Genomic DNA, 18,315 nt, shown 5'->3' with positions numbered 1-18,315 from the left:
CCAATATTATTCAAACACTGCAACTGTGGTTCTATAATATGGAGAATTTTTTTCTAATTTCAACTAGTGGAAGGTACATTGGAATCGCCTTGTCCGTCCGTCTGTCAGAATTTCGTCACAAAAATGCTCCCTATGAATCTTATCACTATATATATATATATATAGAATGATAGAGAAAAATTTCGTCACAAAAATCTCAGCTCCCAATGGATGGATTGGTTTTAAATCTGGTGTATAGCTTTATATTGATGGGGCATAAGTGATTTTGGGTGCTGCCCGATATAAAGTGGGGCATATCTAGACTTCATGTTTAGCATGTTTAACATAGCTACTTTTATGTTGTGAATGGTACCTACTTTATGTAATCTGTAACTTAAAAAGTATAAAACTAATATCATTCAAACTTTTTACTGTTTACTGTGTATACACATATTGAAGACGCTTATGTGTTGACAGATATATATGACGGTTTAACAGGTCCACACAAATATAAAATTATCTAAATTGTATAGTATTTACAAAATTTTGAAAAATATTATTTATAATCAGTAAGGATACCTCCTGATTAACACTGGCACTGTAGTGATTATAAATTATAAGGAGTCTCTACAAAAATGTGGATCAAGTGATCATTGTGTCCGCCCAAGCGTTCGTAAGAATCCAAAGTACCAGGCTGTAACTTTTGAGGTGAATAAGTAGGTTTAGTGACATTTGACCTTTAACTTTGAACTTGAGGTCAAATTGTTTTTATAACAACTTGTGTCCGCGGTGTCCCTCAAGATAGGCTTTTAATAAGTCGTGCCCTGAGATTATGTGCCACGTACCAGAAACCATGAGAAAGTTGGAGATTTATATTAAAACCCATGTCTTTGGTTTTTACAGATAATGTACTGTGTTGATTTCTTTACTGTAAAACCTTGCTAATAGAGCTATTGGTCCGGAAGGAGATTGTTTATGTTTTAGTCCAGGACCAAATTACATGTCTATGTTTTTTTTTAATTATACACGTAGAAAAGTCCCTAGGACAAGGGCAAACAAAATATATTTATCAGTTTAATGGAGAAGTGTTCAACAACAAAGACAATACAATGAAACAAGAAAAACATCTTAGCAACAACCGTGAAGAACTGATGGACTAGTCTGTAGTAAGGTAGCCTGTACATGCAGCTTAAAATATTGAGTCTGTGTCTGTTAGCTGAACACTGGATGCCACTGCAGAAAAAAATATTGCTTTGTTAATAGTTACACAGTCAATGGTGCTTTTTATATTAGTGAAGCCTCATTTTTCATCGTATTATAATTTGTAACAAATTTCCATTTTTAGAAAGAAAAGCAGTTTGACCCTGTTTTATATTGTTTGTATTTTTGTTGTTGATTTTGTGTTATTTTTTTTTTCTTTGATAATTGCATCCTGTTTTTTCCCCATAATAACTGAAAAGAAAATTCGACATGAGCATTTTGTTGAATTTAACGTACAGACATGTTGTTAACACGATAAGTAAACTTAATTTAACTGGTCCGAAATATTACTGCAAGAGAAAAGTGGTAAAGTATTTACAAAATGTAAGCACGACAGAATGCATCATTTTATCTTAAGATCAGTTACATCTAAATCATGCACGGATAGAAATACAAAGTATAAGCCAGTCTGACAAGTTAATATGATTTCGATTGAATATATAGTAATAAATCAAGTTGTATAGTTCATCTGTTCTGTAAGCCATCTGGATCATGTTTCAAATGGAAGGAATATCAAACCACTTTTTCTGTTCGACCACTCAAGTGGAAGCTAAAGCAAGGAAACCATGTTTGGAACGAGGGAGTACAGACTAAACACCATAACTTAACAAAAAATAACTCAGAAAAACAAAGGAAGAAATGAGCAAATGGGAGTATTGACCAGACGCACCGGTAGGGTAAGCAATTCTACAAGTTCACATGTATGAGGCAGACCTATCGGCGTCTATAGTGTCCTTTATTCGAAGTTCTTTGGATAGATGAATCACTGATCCTTGATAATTCATTGATAGAATGTCATCTATGCAACAGAAAATAAGGTAAAATGACCTGGCCAGTTTTATTTTTTTTTAAATTGCTTGTCACCAGTGAATGAATCTAAGTCATCGTAGGTTTGTGTCTCTGTCGTGGGCAATGTATTGTGTGCGATTAAAGATCTGTTTGGAATAGGAAAAAAACCATATTTGCATACAAGGCGAATTTCGATTACTATCTACAACTCACTCATAAAATTTGTCGTTATTTGATATATTGGCTTTTTAATTCAAGAGAAATCTTTCAATATTGTTAACTTCTGTCAGAAACCTATATTTTGTCAAATATTTATGATCCAAATGAAGATATATGTGAAGTTGGAATATACAATATCCATACTTCTATTTTATCAGTCCCGTGCAGGTCCGGTTGTCAAAAGAATAGGCCCGCAGCAGCACTAAGCTTGTTGTAAAAGGCGACTAAATAGTGCTCAGAACTCTGACCGAGGGCTAGGGCGCTCTGCCAACAGAGCAACTGGGTTGTGCGCCCCAGGTGGTGGAATGGGGTACCCCTGGCATGTTACATGCTGGGGTCGTCAGGCCATAATACGGAAAACCTGACCGCAAACTATAGTGGTGCAACGTGTTGGGAAAGATGCCACGTTCTTCGCACGATAAAGAACCCTTCTGTGGTATTCTATCGGTGTAGGAACCATTGACCTCCGCCACAGGAGGCTAAATTGTCCGACACTACCCACCTCTCCCTAATACCAGTGGCAATCAAAATTTGTCGACCCCATTATCCTTGTGTCTATCCCATTATCCTTGTGTCTATCCCATTGTCCTTGTGTCTATCCCATTTTTCATGTCATCATCATTGCATGTTCATTTTATCATCCTTTTCATGTTCATCGCCAAGACACCACAGCATTTTGCTGCTCGGGCGTTAAACCCCAACAATCAATCAATCAATCTATTTGATCGAGGTTTGAGACATTTGTAGTCACAACAAACTATTCACACGGATCATTTTATGTTTTATCTACATCAACAAAATATTTAAGTCATCATAAACAATATTGTAAGTATTCCTATCAGGCCATCACAAAAGAATACACATCCTTGTATACAACATAATGAATTTCGAAACACTTGCACATAACTATATTTAGTAGTAAAAAAAGAGTTGATGAAGCAATTCCAACTTTTTACTTTAGGTATATATGCTTTAGATATACAGTGATGTACTACGTTTCGAAAATTCCTTCGTATTTAACATCCGAGAATGAAAAGGAAACTATAGAGAGTACAATCATTGATAACATTTTAGGCAACCAAGTGAATTCGGGTACGTCATTGTTTAATTATACAAATTTTAAATACAAAATAATTGTCAAAATTCAACTGAAGTTTTGAACTGTATTTTTTAACTATTTTTAATACAGTGATACCCGCGTCACCAAAGGTGACAGCAGGTCTAGTGGCCGCTCCATTCCGTTCGTCCGTCACATTAATGGTTACTCACTTTGTGTAATCTGTAACTCAAAAAGTATTTAAGCAACAGTATTCAAATTTTGCATAGTAATTAAATACTGTTGAAGATGTACACCTCATATTATGGAGAAATTTAATTATTTACCAACATTTTTAGCAGGTCGAACTTAGCCATTCTTCCAGCAGCATGCTATCAGTAGTAAAATCACATGGAAAGTGTAACCCACAATGTAGTTTGGACCTTGATTAGTGTTTATAACAAAGTGAAGACATTGGCAGATATATGACAGTGACGCAGGTCCAAAAATGTATTGGTCTTGTTTTTTTTTATGTACAGAATGGCTACAAATATAAAGGTCTATTACATCACTATAATAGGAAGCAGTTTTGTTAATCGATACGTTTTATACCAAGACACAATGCACACACATTGATATAACACACACACACACCATAATAATAGACTACAGTACATGCATTTTGAAATATCTACGAAGAAATGTATTATTTTAGTAGAAGCAAGCACTCTTAGATACATAATTTATTAGACACTCGTTCCCATTACCACAATCAGTTTAATCCAGACAAAGGATTCGGAAGCGTGCCGGCTACTCCTAACCAAGTACCACGGGCACCGATTGACTTCCTTAAGCCCACTGTTATGAGGAATTAGACAGTATTAAACCCATGTACCCAAAATAATTTTATCAATAACAAATATATTCTACCGTAATGTTTCTACCATTAACCAGACTATCCAATAAAGTTTCGTCGATTTCAGCTAAAATGTGCAACAAGATTTACATCGTGCATCCTACTGATGGAAATAACAGGTTAAATATGAGGATATACTAGTACTTTATAACAGATACTGATAGAAATGATAAATATCTAAAGAACATCTACGTTATTCCTTACACGTGTACGTTAAATCAAGCATAATCTGCTATTTCAAAGATAAATTCATACTAAGTATGTGCATATACTAAAACAACAAGCAAGCATGTCATTTAAGAGAAACCATTATAGTAGAAGCCACAATGTAAAGAAAACAGGCTTCTGATTGGTCGTGCTTCTATATAAAATCCTATTGTGCAATTATATATAGTCTACATTAAGATAAAGTTACCTTCTAGCAGGAGTAAAGTAACGGATATGCATAACCTGTGAAAAATTTTCAACATACCGTCACTATTAACAACCGATTAATTAAAGATAAATCTAATTTAAACTAGAGGCCAAAGATCGCTCACCTGGAACTTATTCTTCGTCTCATGAACATCATAAGAATATGTCAGCAATTGAAACAATTTCCCTAATCTTTCATATTTTTTAGACATATCTTGGAATAATTGGTTTTACACCGTATGTTGTAAATTCAAAGTATTTTACTTTACCAATCATGGCCCCACATCTAGGGGTAATGGCAAAATATCATTTATGATTAAATGCACAGAAACATGTATATAGACAATTTAAGACACACAATCAGTTTTTTTTCTGTACAATCATGTACAATTTTATCATTAAAACAACAAATGATCATTCGTATGATAGTGTACTTGGTCAGACAGTAAGACCCGGGATGCAGAGAAATTCATCCCATTCAAGCGTAGGATGTGCTTATAAAACAGTCAAAACAGACATGGTGGTCATGCTTGTTACTGGGTCAGCACACTCTATACAATGTTTAAAGTAGATACCCTAACAGTGCTGATGACCATATTTGGTTATAACCTACTAAGTTGTTTTCAGAAAAGATTTTTTTAAATGTTTTAACTACCACGACAACGGACAATGACGACGGACGCCAGGTGAGCTAAAAAGGTCACAGTTCACATAATGTAAACCCAACCTATCTGAGCTATACTATGAAAGGGGGTGGACAAGGGATGATGATTCGGGGGTTAAGGGGCGGGAATCGGTGGTAGAAGAGGCGACAACTGTGGTGGAAGGGACGGCGAACGGTAACCAAAGGGACAGAAAACGGAGAGTGAAAAATACGGGAAGTAGGAATTATGGTTGGGAACAGTAACCGCGGGTAAAATGAAAGGGGGAGGGAAGCGGTTGTCAAACTACCCCCTGTCCACTCCTCATGAAAAGCAATAAAAAGATTTAAATTGAAATGTTGAAAAATTGTGATTAGATTTATCTATGGTTATTGCAAGCAAAAAAAAAACTTACGATCCATAGGTTTATTTTGATCCTGGTACCAATACTTAAACCCATTTTTGGCGTGGTCATAGAATACGGAGTTATATTTAGGTTTCCGTTTGGTGGCAGACGATACTCTATAAGAGGTCTGTGGTGCCGCTATTCCGTTCTGAAAATGTCGTCTGTCAACTGGTTGTCGTTTTGGTAACAACAGATTGTTGTCTACTTGTTTTACCGTTCCTGTAAAATATAGAACGTTTGTTGTATTAATCTAGGTCACAGGTTCGTGTACTCGAAAGAGAAATGAGCTCCACAGCTAATATTTTAGGGCTTACTTATTTAGGATGTCGCCATCTTGGTATATTTCTACGAACAGGAGTCACCATCAAATATTCAATTTTACTATATTTTTTCGGGATATAAGACCAATTAATAGATAACAATATTTTACAAGAGGGTCGTATATGAACTACTCATGTTCTTGATAACATCTACTCATTATATGATTAAATGATTATTCAATAATCAGATTGAACGAACTATTACATCTTCAAAGGCCATTTAAAGCATTATAAATACCTTCGACAAACGCCATATGTGAGCCTGTGTTTGCAAAACAAGATGTGATATGGCGCCATCTGCCACCAGCCCGTCCCATTCTATTCAAATTCCTGGAGGTAGATCATAAAAGCATTGAACATTAGTACTGCAGAAAAAATAGCATATCAATCAGTTATAAGTAAAGACTAACTTTAATTTGACATGATTAAAATTTAACTATTATAGAAAAAAAATGAATTAAATTATATTTACATAAGATATATACGTTATTTTTAATAGTAAAAGTAAGTTCAGATTATTATAATTGATGTACTAATTACATGTCTGGACTGTAAGCCCTGTGCATTAATCTATTATAATATTGTCTTGTTATTGGATCTAGTGGTTCTCCCGTCATAGCTGGCATAGTCATTTCCCTCTGGAGCATCATATTAGGAGTTGGCTGTCTATAATTTCCTAACCTTGATTCTGTCTGTAATAGATGATAATAATTCTAAATAATAAATAGATACATTTACAAACTTTTCATTCCTAATCATTGACCATTGACGTACTAAATGACATTTGAATAAATCATACATACATACATACATAAATACATACACACACACATACATACATACATACATACATGCATACATGTAGATACATACATACAATTGAAGATGTACTTTAAGCTTGTTCTTGATGTTTACACTCATATTGATATGCTGTACACGTTCTTTAAGATGTAAGCTCTCATCAGAAGCAAATACATAGGAAGATCTTTACCCAAAATTTAATATATACAAGGAGTACTCATTACCATAAAACATCGAAATGTGAAGCCAAATCCAGCACCAAGAAATTTTACCAAATGCAATACATGGGCCTCAGTTACTTGGGTGCTATCGAATTTTTACTACTGCAAATTTCGGTTAAAATCTATGATGTAAATCAGGTCAGACAATCTTGCGCTGGTGAATACCCTCAGAGACCTTTGGTCCACCTGCAGTGGCAGATTTTAAGATGTCTAAATCTACGTTAAAACTTGTGAACGCGAATTGTGACAATGCAAGTTTCCGTTGACCAGTATGGAGTAGAAATGACTTTTCAAATCTTTGCCGGTGTATCTGATTTCTTTCCTGGCGAATTCTTTGTATATATGTCTGATTTCTCTCCTTGAGAATCCGTATTGGAACATCTGTCTAATGTCTTTCCTGGGGAATCTTTTGAATGGGCATATCTGTCTGATTCGTCTCCTGGTGGATTTCAGCCGAACTCTTTGTTGGTACATCGGTCTGAGTTCCCTCTTGATGAACTTGAGCAGTCGTATCCTTCGTTGGTATACCTGTCTAAGTCCTGATGGACTTCCACCAATCCTTCGTTGATATATCTGGCCGTGTTCCCACCTAGTTGACTTCAGCCGAATCATTCAGGCGCGTAGCTGAGGCCAAATTGAAGTGTAGGCAAAGTTACGGCAGGGGGTCCGCGGAGATAGCGTTTTAGAGCATCATTTATGCCTCTCCTGGATGTATTTTATTTCCAAAAAAAAAGGCAAAATTAAGTGCAGGCACGTTGGTATATCTACCAGAGTTCTCTCCTTTTGTGCTTCAGCCGAATTCTTTGTTGGCATACCTATCTGTTTACCCCTTGTGAACTTCAGCCCGATCTTTTGTTGATATAGTTGTCTATTTATCTCATGTTAACGGGGCGCCGAATGGGACTCTTGTGGTTTTGTACTCAAATTTCAATTTTGTACAGACAAAAGTGATTTTTGTTCAACAAAAATGAATTTTAATTAAAAAAATTTAGAACATACTACAAATTTTCAATTTTGTCTCATAAAAGTCAATTTTGTGAGACAAAGGTCTATTTTGTGTCACAAAATTCAATTTTGTGACAAAATTGATTTTTTCACAAAAAAACAATTTTGTGAGGCAAAATTGAATTTTGTTACAAAAGTCTATTTTGTATGCAAATTAGTTTGCAGAATCATTTGGGTATGCAAATAAATTCTCTCATCACGATTTTGTAAGAAGGTGTCTCAGTGGATATAGTAACAGGTTTCCGATTACTTCGAGCAACGCAGTACGGTTAAGGTCGTTTTAAGTGGAATTACAAGAAAAATATTTTAAGTTGCATTCTACAGTAAAACTGTTTTCAAATTACTAAAATTGCTATTATACGTTTTTTATGAGATTTGTTTGATAAAACAGACTTTAGAATACGCGATTTTTCTACTTTCGATTTATTGGGATTTTCCCTGGTAAATCGTGTGATTATTTCTTGACATCTTTCAACTCAACCATAAAATGCTTTTGCCCGACCTGTTAATCGCAACTAAATTTGTTAAAATTTGACGAGATAATTTGTATTAATATATTTGTCCCAAATTTTGCTGGAAAAAGAAATGAATCGTCAGATTAGCCAAGAAAATCATATTAGAAATATGTTGTGCATGTTTGTTCCACTATCCCTCACGACTTTTTGTAAGATACAGATAGATTTCTTATTACAATACGATTCTATTGATGGATGACACAAGAAATTCGGTTGAGTGGAACAGGTCAGGGGAGATGAAAAACCGACATAGTACGTGTCGTTTCCCTTTTGTGTACAAATGCTCAAATGATCTAGATTCAAGATTAAGTGACACAGTGGGTTATACGATTATGATATCCGATATTTCTTTCACTCAATGTGCTTTATTATAACCGTGCACGTTCGTACCTTATCCACTGTATTGCAGTGAATGTTTTAAGTTTGTAATACACGTGTACATGATATTGCACATTTTGAATTCATTTGCATATCCAAAGGATTCTGTAAACTAATTTGCATACAAAATTGACTTTTTGTGATACACAACTGAATTTTGTCTCACAGAATTGAATTTTGTGACACAAAATTGAATTTTATCTCACAAAATAGACTTGTCTCACAAAATTGATTTTGATTACAAAAAGATCAAGTCCCATTCGGCGCCCCGTAATGTTGACTTCAGTACAAAGTTTTAAAGTTAATATCTTATAACCTACTAAATGCAACCAAAACCAAAGCATGTGTTGAGGGTAGCAGTAGCAGAATCAGAAATCAAGCGCTAAGTTATACTTACCTGCATGTAATAATCCTAAAGTAAAACATGCATAGAAATGCTTTAAGGAAAGTGTTTCTGATTTGTATAATGATGAACAGAAATGAAAGTTTTAGAAAAATAAATACTGAGTTTTTAAAAATGACAATTCGTAAACAAATCGAAATCTTAAAAAAATATTAACCATCTAGATCTTCCACTACATGCCGTAGTTCTGAGATTGAAATGATTTCTATACATATATGGTGAAAAGCGAAAGTTATGTTGGTTAAAAGACTTCATGAAATACTTAAGTGTTATAGAGTGTATTTTATTGTATTGTATTCATTGGTCGAGGGTAAGCATATTTGGATGAAGCAATGTCGAGGCCTAAAACGGCTATTAAAAGACCAATGCAACTTAACCGAGAACACTGTAAAGGACAAATATAAAACAAAACTCGTTTTATGACACCTTTATTGATCAGCATACGAACTATTTCGTATGGATGGTTGGTAGTTGCTAATTTGCTAAATACTCGCTATGATGCAGTATTTATTCATGATTGTCTCCACAAATTTCGTTGCGGTTATACAGATGGCATAAAAAGTTAGTTTATATTTACGAGATGTGTATTCATAAAGAACGAAAAATTATGAAAAACCTAGAATTTGATTTCATATCAAGACAGATTCCATATTTGGCCTCTTACTCATATTTGTCCCGTTATTCATAATTGGTCGCGGTTAAAATTAAATTATTAGTAAATGTACAATGTCGAAGATATTTTGCCCGTATTTTACAATTGTATATACCTGCGTTGCGTGGTTCGTTCTTGATCCCGGTCTGACGCCTGGTGTTTGGCGTCCTTTTGCAGGAGAGTAAGCACCATATCTGCCCGATGTTTCTGGTGGGGGAGGGGAAGGGCATCTCTCATAAGGATCTTCTTCATACACATCAGATGGGTATCTACAAAATTATAACCATCTTCGAAGTCATTTGATCACCTAAACTTGTAAATCAATGTTGACTGACCGTCATAGGCAGATCACAGTCTGGCATGTTTTAGTGTAGTACTACGTGCTTACTTATACGTTCTGATTATGTTCTTTATTTCCTCTATGACTGAAGATTCAAATTAACTAATATACAGTTACACATGTACAGCCTTGCCTTTCATAAAATATCCCTAAGTTGTATTTCTTAGTACTTGACTTCGTTTGTATCAAAAAGTACTAAATCCTAAACAAGGATGGTTCACTTATTACCCTACCTAGCAGTGCCTGTTGCTTGATATGTCACCGAATTTGCCCTATGGATTGGATCATAGTCCATTATAAACATGACAAACTTCATTCCATGTACAACACTGGCATTCTGATACCGTGAATTAAATGACAATTAGTTTTACTGTCTTATAATTTATTTACACTGTATCGACTATTACCTCAATGTCAAAACTAACAAATAATCGATCTGATCTACAATTAACAACAAACAAAAAAGATAAAAAGTTATACTTCACAAAAACAAAATGTTCGGTTTTGCTTAAAATACTTGGACTTGGAAAGAAACTTTATGTTAACGTGTTTTAAGTTGAGTACATCAATCCAGCAACATAAAAGGAGTAGTATAGGACACATACAGACATTTCATTTCTACTGTCAACAGTCATTCATTTTTACTTATAACCGACGATATATTGATAGGACTAAAATTATATCAAGACAAATATAATCACCAATATATATCTGCCTTAAACAGCACTAAGGATCATTCAAGCGAAGTTTGGTTACAATTTGTCAAGTGGTTTCAATGGAGATGTTTGAAACAAATTAACGAACGACAACGGACGACGGACACATAGTGATGTCAATAACTCACATGGCCTTTCGGTCAGATGAGCTAAAACAAAATATATGTTCTTTAAAGCAAACATAAGTATGTGAAAAATTCCAAAACGATATTATCTTGAACTGTCTAATTTGCAAAGCAAAATTTTGGTTGTTCCCTCCATGGAACTCGAATTCGTACCGCTGTGACATTGCCATGTCAGTTAACTGTTAGTAGTCATTTGTTTGTACATTTGTCTAAAATATAATCAATATTTTTATTTATATTTCAACAAGGGGCTCAGAATGTTTTAACTGATTTTAGGTCTGTTTAATTGTGTAATATTGTTTCCACTGTGGCCAGATTTTAAATGGGGAGGGCTGTGATCACGTCAAATTACTTTAACCCCGCCGCATTTACTGCATCTGCCCAAAGCCAGGAATTTCTGGAGTCTGTGTGTCTTGTTTCGTTTGCTCTTTCAGTTTACTTTTATGTTTTTGGAGTCTAAATAACGTGATCTATAGGAGCAACAATTCCGCTGTTCCTGTGCATGATATTGCTTTAGGGACAGCTGCAGCCTGCCCGGTGGTATGAGGGTTTCATCGTCGTTCACTGAAGACCGAAGGTATCCTTGAGCTGACGATTTTCATCCAGTGAGGTTGCTGTCTTTTTGACAAACTCACCATATCCATTCTCTTAGTATCCTTCGTATGCCAAATTGGAAAATGAATTATTATCTCAACCGATACATTGATGATGTCGATATAAAATGGAATGAGTCAAAATAAATTTAGTAAATTTTATCGCACATTCACAAATGAAATTTCTGATACAAGTACTACATTTTTTAATACTGTTACTATTGTAATTTTAAGACGGCATTATGTATATTGACCTTCACGATAAATTCATCGATAGTCACCAATAGATTTCTCCTATTAGTTTTCACCCTAAACATTTCACTTAAAGCATACAATACAGCCAACCTCTCCGAATTCGGCGTATTTTGCTCATCTGACGATATCACCAAAAACATCTTAATGAACTCCATGGTTATTTGTCATCGCATGGCTAACAGCTGATACAGACAGGGATTTGAACGTGATAAAAACATCAGCCGTAATAACATTATGAAGTATATATCCAAGAAAAAGAGAGTTCCTTTTGTGCTGACTAGCCACCAAGCCTTTAGGAACCTCTCCCAGCTCAATTTACGGAGCCATTCAAAATCACCACAGGCTTACAAAGTCTTTCAAGAGTCATCTGTTCTTGCATTACATAGGCCTAAGAATACACAACCTTGCAAAGTGACTTGCAAAACTGAAAATACAATCACATTCTTCAGTGCCGATGCGGTATGCTATATCTAAGTACAATAGTTTCTGTTGACAGTGCGTATTATATTCTTAGTTTAAAGTAATAACAGTTAGATAACTTTTAGGTTACACACCACTAATAAAACCCAAATATATACTTTTAGAAAGTACATAAAAATGTAATCCTATACAAATGTCAGTGCACTTGTGATATGTCATTGTGGAAAAAGTTCACAGTTTTTACAGAGAATCATATTCTCTTTCTTTGTATCTAAAATGGTCACTATAACCGAGACGTTTTATTACAAATAAATAAACTCCCTGTTGTAACTCACTGAATTCTATTTGTATGATACGACCCCTGTTTATGACATGTATGTCGTAATTGACTTCAAGGAGTCGGGGTCGCACTGAACTTTCATATGAGATAACTTACTTAACCCTCGTAAGATATTTTCAAAACTGTTATTGTATACATGCAGCATTTCGGTGATATATACATAGTTAGTCTTCATCAGGTTAAACTTAAGTGAAAAGCTCTATAACACATGGAACTTATTAGCATTGGAGACTATGGAGGGCGTATTAGGGACTACAGATAAGTGGTCTATAGCTCTAAAATTTTACTAAGGGGTCTTCAAATAATAATATTCTATCGAAAAAAACTGAAAGAGACTTGGAGTCGCGTTTTTTTTTTCTAAAACTATCACCTTGATTATCATTCCTGTCAAAGAAACTTAAAAAATAATCACCAAAAATATCCCCAGGTCAAAGAGTTAAGAATGAACCCCTGTCTATGTTAACAACGGTGTGGGGGTCTTAACAGGGAGAGAAACTTGGTAAGTTCAGTAATACTGCTTTTCGCCGGCTACCATTTTTATCTGACACTGATATCCCGAAAGAAGCAATAATTCCCGTCGTTGACTTTAAATGGATGAAGGCACTTTTGAATTACCGCAATGAAGGAAACGCACACTGAAGAAACCCAACTAAAAATGTGAATCACGGCAACTCCGAGTTGCTTATTGGTTCATGACCAGTCAAACTTGTTCATGCACAACTACAATCGTCTTCTGGTTAAGAAAGAATTAAAGACCAGAAACTTGAAATATCTTCGCGATTGGTATTAAACAAAAAGTGCACAAAAGATGTGTACATGTATACGAAAGCGCTCAAATACATTTTTCACCTAAATGCACTTAATTAAAGGGTTGAACTTTATGTCGCGTTTGCTTCTGTCCAGGATCAAATTTGGAGGTATGCAATAGACCTATATGGACGCAGTAGAAAAAGAGAAATTAATTATTAATGTGAGTAATTTCCTTTGCCGTAAAGTTCATTTAGAAATGAGTCTGTTCTATTTGATCATATAAATGTTGACAGAATCTTACGTTTGTCATTTGAATATGTTACAAAGGTCATGAACTATTCTGAACACCCATAACCAGTTAATTACCACTAGCTTGACAGGTTGTAGAGGTATAATAAATATTGTACAGAAACAAAAGTATTAAAAAAATAGATATATCGTTTGCAGTATAGTTTATCCTTTCTGTTTAGCATAATATATCATATTTCAAATTTTCTATCAACAACGTAATTCCCAATATCATACAGACATTCTTAAAAGATAATAGTAAAATGTAAAAAAAAACAAATAAAACAAAAAACAACAGTTAACTGTACCCCACCAGGATACCACCTTCACATTTATACCACATTCAGCAGGGAAACTTGTTTTGACTGCGCTATTTTTATCTGGAATGTAATATCGAAGTGTCTGTAGATATAGGTGACAGATCAGAATAATTTACCATTCCTGATTAAATCAAAACATTTGTATAGTACGAACATAAAACTTTGTACTTTAAATTATCTTTTACAGGTTTTATTGACAGTGGTGAATTTAATAGCGCCCAACAATAATAAGAAAGATATTGTATTGTCAAGTCTTTGATAGTATAAATGCCCACCACGATAACCTGTAACGATCTGGTATCCATTAATTCAGATATGTTCGTGTGATGTTTGTTTTGTTCTTTGGCACGAGGTCTAGGGATCAATTTTCATTATGAGACATATGAACAAAGTATTAAATGATTTAACCTATTTTCAAATCATAAAAAGCCATTTCTAGATCTATACGACTACACGGTTGGGGATTGGTTGTGACAAACCAATAAAGTCATCTTTCAATGCTATTCAATTATCAGAATTGTTTTTGAATTTAAAAAAAAAATGGTGTAAGCTATTCCTGTTCATAAAGAAAAACCGGCCGATATGGTTTTTGCATGTATTTACAACCCATGGAAAACCAGAAAAGCACGATGAAGTTTACTCTCGACGATCATCAACAACCATGATAATGACGACCAACACAATTGTAATCGATTCTGAATACGTTCCAACTTTCAAAACTATCGTGAGAGTTAAACAAATACAAGTTCCATGTACGTTCAATGCAAAATTTTATTACGTCAAAAGCAAATTGATTTTGCAAAAATAAAAAGCTTTTGAAAAACGATTTGCGAAAGTTCTTAGTAATCATCCACTCTTTCAACGACAGAATTGTAAATAACATACAATTTATATTTGTTCATGCATAAAAGAGATTACACTTAAAATATAATGTAATCGGAATTAAATAATTTGATTATAATGTTTACCCACATTTAAATGAAAATTTCGATTACAGTTTTCAATCTATAAACATATAAACGCAATTCTACCCAGTTTAAAAGAAATAATTGAACTTGATTTGAACTAATTTAATGTATATACAATTATTGGAAAGAATTAAATCGAAAGCTGACCAAGTGAATTTTTCTCTTATTCCAATTTACCAGAGTCCAATGTTCACGTTGTTATACAAGCTAGCTTAAAACATGCAGTCTTAGAAGATTTGTGATACTGAGTGTTAGTGCCGGAGATACTCAGCAACAGAAATTACGAGAACAATAAGGTTCAATAATTAGAGGACAAAATCGTGTGATTTCTTATTATTTTATTTTGTTTGTGCCACTTAAAAAGATAAATACACCTATACATATATCTATCGATGCCTCCATAAATAACGGTTCTGTAGGCCTAGCTTTAGTCACCCATGGTCTGTAGGCTTCACTTTAGAGATTCTACCATTCACACCTTCTCACATATCTTTATTCTGAATCTTACCTTCGGAGAAACTAAAATCCACGATTAACTCGTAAAACAAAACTTACACGTCATAACCTTTAATTTCGTAGGAAGTATACGGTCTCCGAACTTGTCCCGGCATCTTGTTTGAGTTATATCCTAGGATATCACTTTAAATAACTGTCAAATTGCAATTAATAGATCAATGTTTTCATTCGTTTTTTCACGCTCCGTCGTGTTTCATTTGTTCAGTGAAAGTTTTCAGCTATACCATAAATATATATATTATTATTTCAGTCCAATTTATCAACAACATTTAAACTTCCAAAGTTATTCATACTCCTTTGAACTATTTAACTGAAGTGTACCGGTATCTTGGACTGGTTTATTGGGTCTGTCTGGGGAATGAAGGATTCAATATGACTTTAAATATGATTAAAATTTCAAGCTGAAATTTTCTTGAAAAAGTTGCTTCTACAAATCTTAATAAAGAACTTTAACGAACATTTTATCATAATTATCATTCATTTCGGACGCAGTTCTTGCTTTTTTTACCAAACTGTTTTACCTACAGAAAAAATGTTTGTGTTCCTAACTACCGTTATTGAAAGGTATTCGAGCGGGTATTACGAAGCCGACTTAACGGCTAATCTAATACCGTGCATACATAAGTACATAAATCGTAGGATACACGGCATAGAAATATATATATGGGATTAATATAAATTAACCGCTTATTTAATACAGACAGTATTCCAGTATGCCTAAAACAACATGAACCTTACATTAATGTAGCTATTAAAACATGCATTTTAATCCGTTTAAGAAAAAAAATCGAACTACGAGTAGTATTTGTCCTAAGCTCTTGTTGGTTGACTTTGAAAACATACAATGAGGTATACTGCATTACTAACATGTTTCTATGTACTATGTATAAACATTTATATGCAAGACATGTTGAGGTTCATATGTCAATACAATCTCCATCTCCAATGTTCAAAATTAAATTTTTTTGTCATAGCTTTGAAAATTAAGATTTTTAACTGCCTCGAGTGAAGAAAAATATGACAATAAACTGATAACCGAGAAATATTTTAGACGTGTTTATCTTACTATCTGGTCAGTTTGAATATTTCGCAATAGGCGTGGATGTCAAACCACTCTGCCAAGACTAACTGAACCTTCTGCTAGATAGATGTAACATATATGTAACAGTTTCATGGGTCGCTTTAGAATTATGCAGATGATACTGCTCTTCCTTTTTGTAGTTCCCACTATGACAATTAAATCTCTAGTAGATATAATGTTGAGAATAGAACTTTACCTCCAAATAAACCAAGTCGGCTTACTTGAGGGTGTGTTTACACTTATTGAAGACATTTTCGGTGATTTCTAAGTATTTACTATTTTTATCAAATTAATATGATGGTGAATTTGTTACGTTTCACCATATGTTGCTTTTTCTAATCTATAGATGTTAGATTGTTATGTAGTGAAATAGAATACATCCATTTTGATATACATGCAGGCATTATTTGCAGGAAGGCACAAGAGCAACTAAATATTTTTTTAAATATTGTTTTTAACATTATTTTGATATAGACTCCGCATTACTTTTAATCCATTAGCACCTTCAATTTATGCAAGGAGAGGAATTAAAAAAAGGAGAGGAATGTCACTAAAAGTTGTTTTCCTGACACGCCGCTAGAGAAGTATGGCATTAGAGACTTCTAAAATCTCCATGAATTGTTTTCCTGATACGCCGCTAGAGAAGTGTGACATTAGAGACTTTTAAATCTCCATGAATTGTTTTCCTGATATGCCGCTAGAGAAGTATGGCATTAGAGACTTTTAAAACCTCCATGTATTGTTTTCCTGATACGCCGCTAGGGAAGTGTGGCATTAGAGACTTTTAAAATCTCCATAAATTGTTTTTCTGATACGCCGCTAGATAAGTGTGGCATTAGAGACTTTTAAAATCTCCATGAATTGTTTTCCTGATACGCCGCTAGATAAGTATGGCATTAGAGACTTTAAAATCTCCATGAATGGGAAAGAGTGCCACTGATTCGCTAGTAGATATACGAATTTTGAAAACTTTATTTTGTTACGGCACATTATAAAATCTAGATTTTTTTACCTGATACAAACATAAACATAGCACAGCAAAAATGAATATAAAAACCCTAAAATTAAACGAATTACTTTTCGCGCGATGCAAAAAAAAGGTGTAGGGTTTTTTTTTTATTGGGTCACAGACAAAATTGGTCTAATTCCCAACACAAAGGAGTTAATGGATTTCTGATTTCTTGATTAGGTTTTACATGTAAGTTTTATGCTATACTGTGACATACCTTGACCATTTGGCAATTTCCATTAACCTGGCCATTCGAGATTTTCTCCTCCCCATGGCTGTAACACATTTCACAGTATCCTGTTACCACCAACAAAGGCAATGACTACGGGATAAAAGAACTGGCGCGGCGTTTTATCTAATATCTTGCACAGTTAAATACAGTTTAATACTTAAATGCACAAGTGTTAAGTACGGTGCGTTCTAATCGGAATCTGTCTTAAAAGGAATTATTGTTCTAAAGCATTTGTTGTGACCATTTATTTACCAATAATTAAATAAATCTTATGTAGTGGTATACATCGAAGTAAAGTAAATCATGTATATATATAAGGGTCTGAAAAATTCCTAACGATATTAGAACTGTTAAATTTGCGAAGCAAATTTTTGGTCGTTCCCTCCGCGGGACTCGACCTCGTACCG

The 18,315-nt window shown here is 34.2% G+C and overlaps 1 protein-coding gene across 7 annotated transcripts; it reads right to left on the bottom strand.

Moving 5' to 3' along the window:
• Positions 1–1,040: 1,040 nt before the first annotated feature.
• LOC148623740 (uncharacterized) lies at positions 1,041–18,046 on the bottom strand. 7 transcript variants are annotated; one of them, XR_015919480.1, is made up of 9 exons: positions 15,626–15,895; positions 10,071–10,224; positions 9,298–9,312; positions 6,521–6,672; positions 6,219–6,310; positions 5,670–5,879; positions 4,615–4,649; positions 4,214–4,266; positions 1,041–1,212 (listed from the first exon to the last, which is right to left on the bottom strand). XR_015919480.1 is itself a non-coding variant. In XM_088565809.1 (8 exons), exons 1-7 carry the CDS (start codon positions 17,947–17,949, stop codon positions 4,056–4,058), a joined length of 765 nt encoding a protein of 254 aa, XP_088421935.1. In that variant the 5' UTR covers positions 17,950–18,046; the 3' UTR covers positions 1,041–1,212; positions 4,051–4,055. The 7 variants fall into 7 exon arrangements, 6 of the variants coding, with proteins under 6 accessions (XP_088421935.1, XP_088421934.1, XP_088421937.1 ...); XM_088565809.1 differs by lacking the exons at positions 4,214–4,266; positions 4,615–4,649; positions 15,626–15,895 and adding exons at positions 4,051–4,141; positions 17,894–18,046; XM_088565808.1 differs by lacking the exons at positions 4,214–4,266; positions 4,615–4,649 and adding an exon at positions 4,051–4,141 and having other exon boundaries at positions 15,626–15,896.
• Between the last annotated feature and the right edge of the window lie 269 nt (positions 18,047–18,315).

Source organism: Perna viridis, chromosome 2 (genome assembly GCF_037379345.1).
Source record: "Perna viridis isolate PV_CMFRI_1.1 ecotype Kerala chromosome 2, ASM3737934v1, whole genome shotgun sequence".
In the NCBI taxonomy this organism is placed as follows: Eukaryota; Metazoa; Mollusca; class Bivalvia; order Mytilida; family Mytilidae; genus Perna; species Perna viridis.
This window is presented reverse-complemented; position numbering and strand designations above follow the sequence as displayed.

Excerpts from the sequence above, each read along its gene's own strand:
- LOC148623740 (XM_088565809.1), bottom strand. The coding sequence starts at position 17,949 with ATGGGGAGGAGAAAATCTCGAATGGCCAGGTTAATGGAAATTGCCAAA. Across the intron at positions 10,225-17,893 it reads GAAATTGCCAAATGGTCAAG|ATACCCATCTGATGTGTATG; the intron begins GTATGTCACAGT and ends ATAATTTTGTAG. Across the intron at positions 5,880-6,218 it reads ACATATGGCGTTTGTCGAAG|GAACGGTAAAACAAGTAGAC; the intron begins GTATTTATAATG and ends TATATTTTACAG.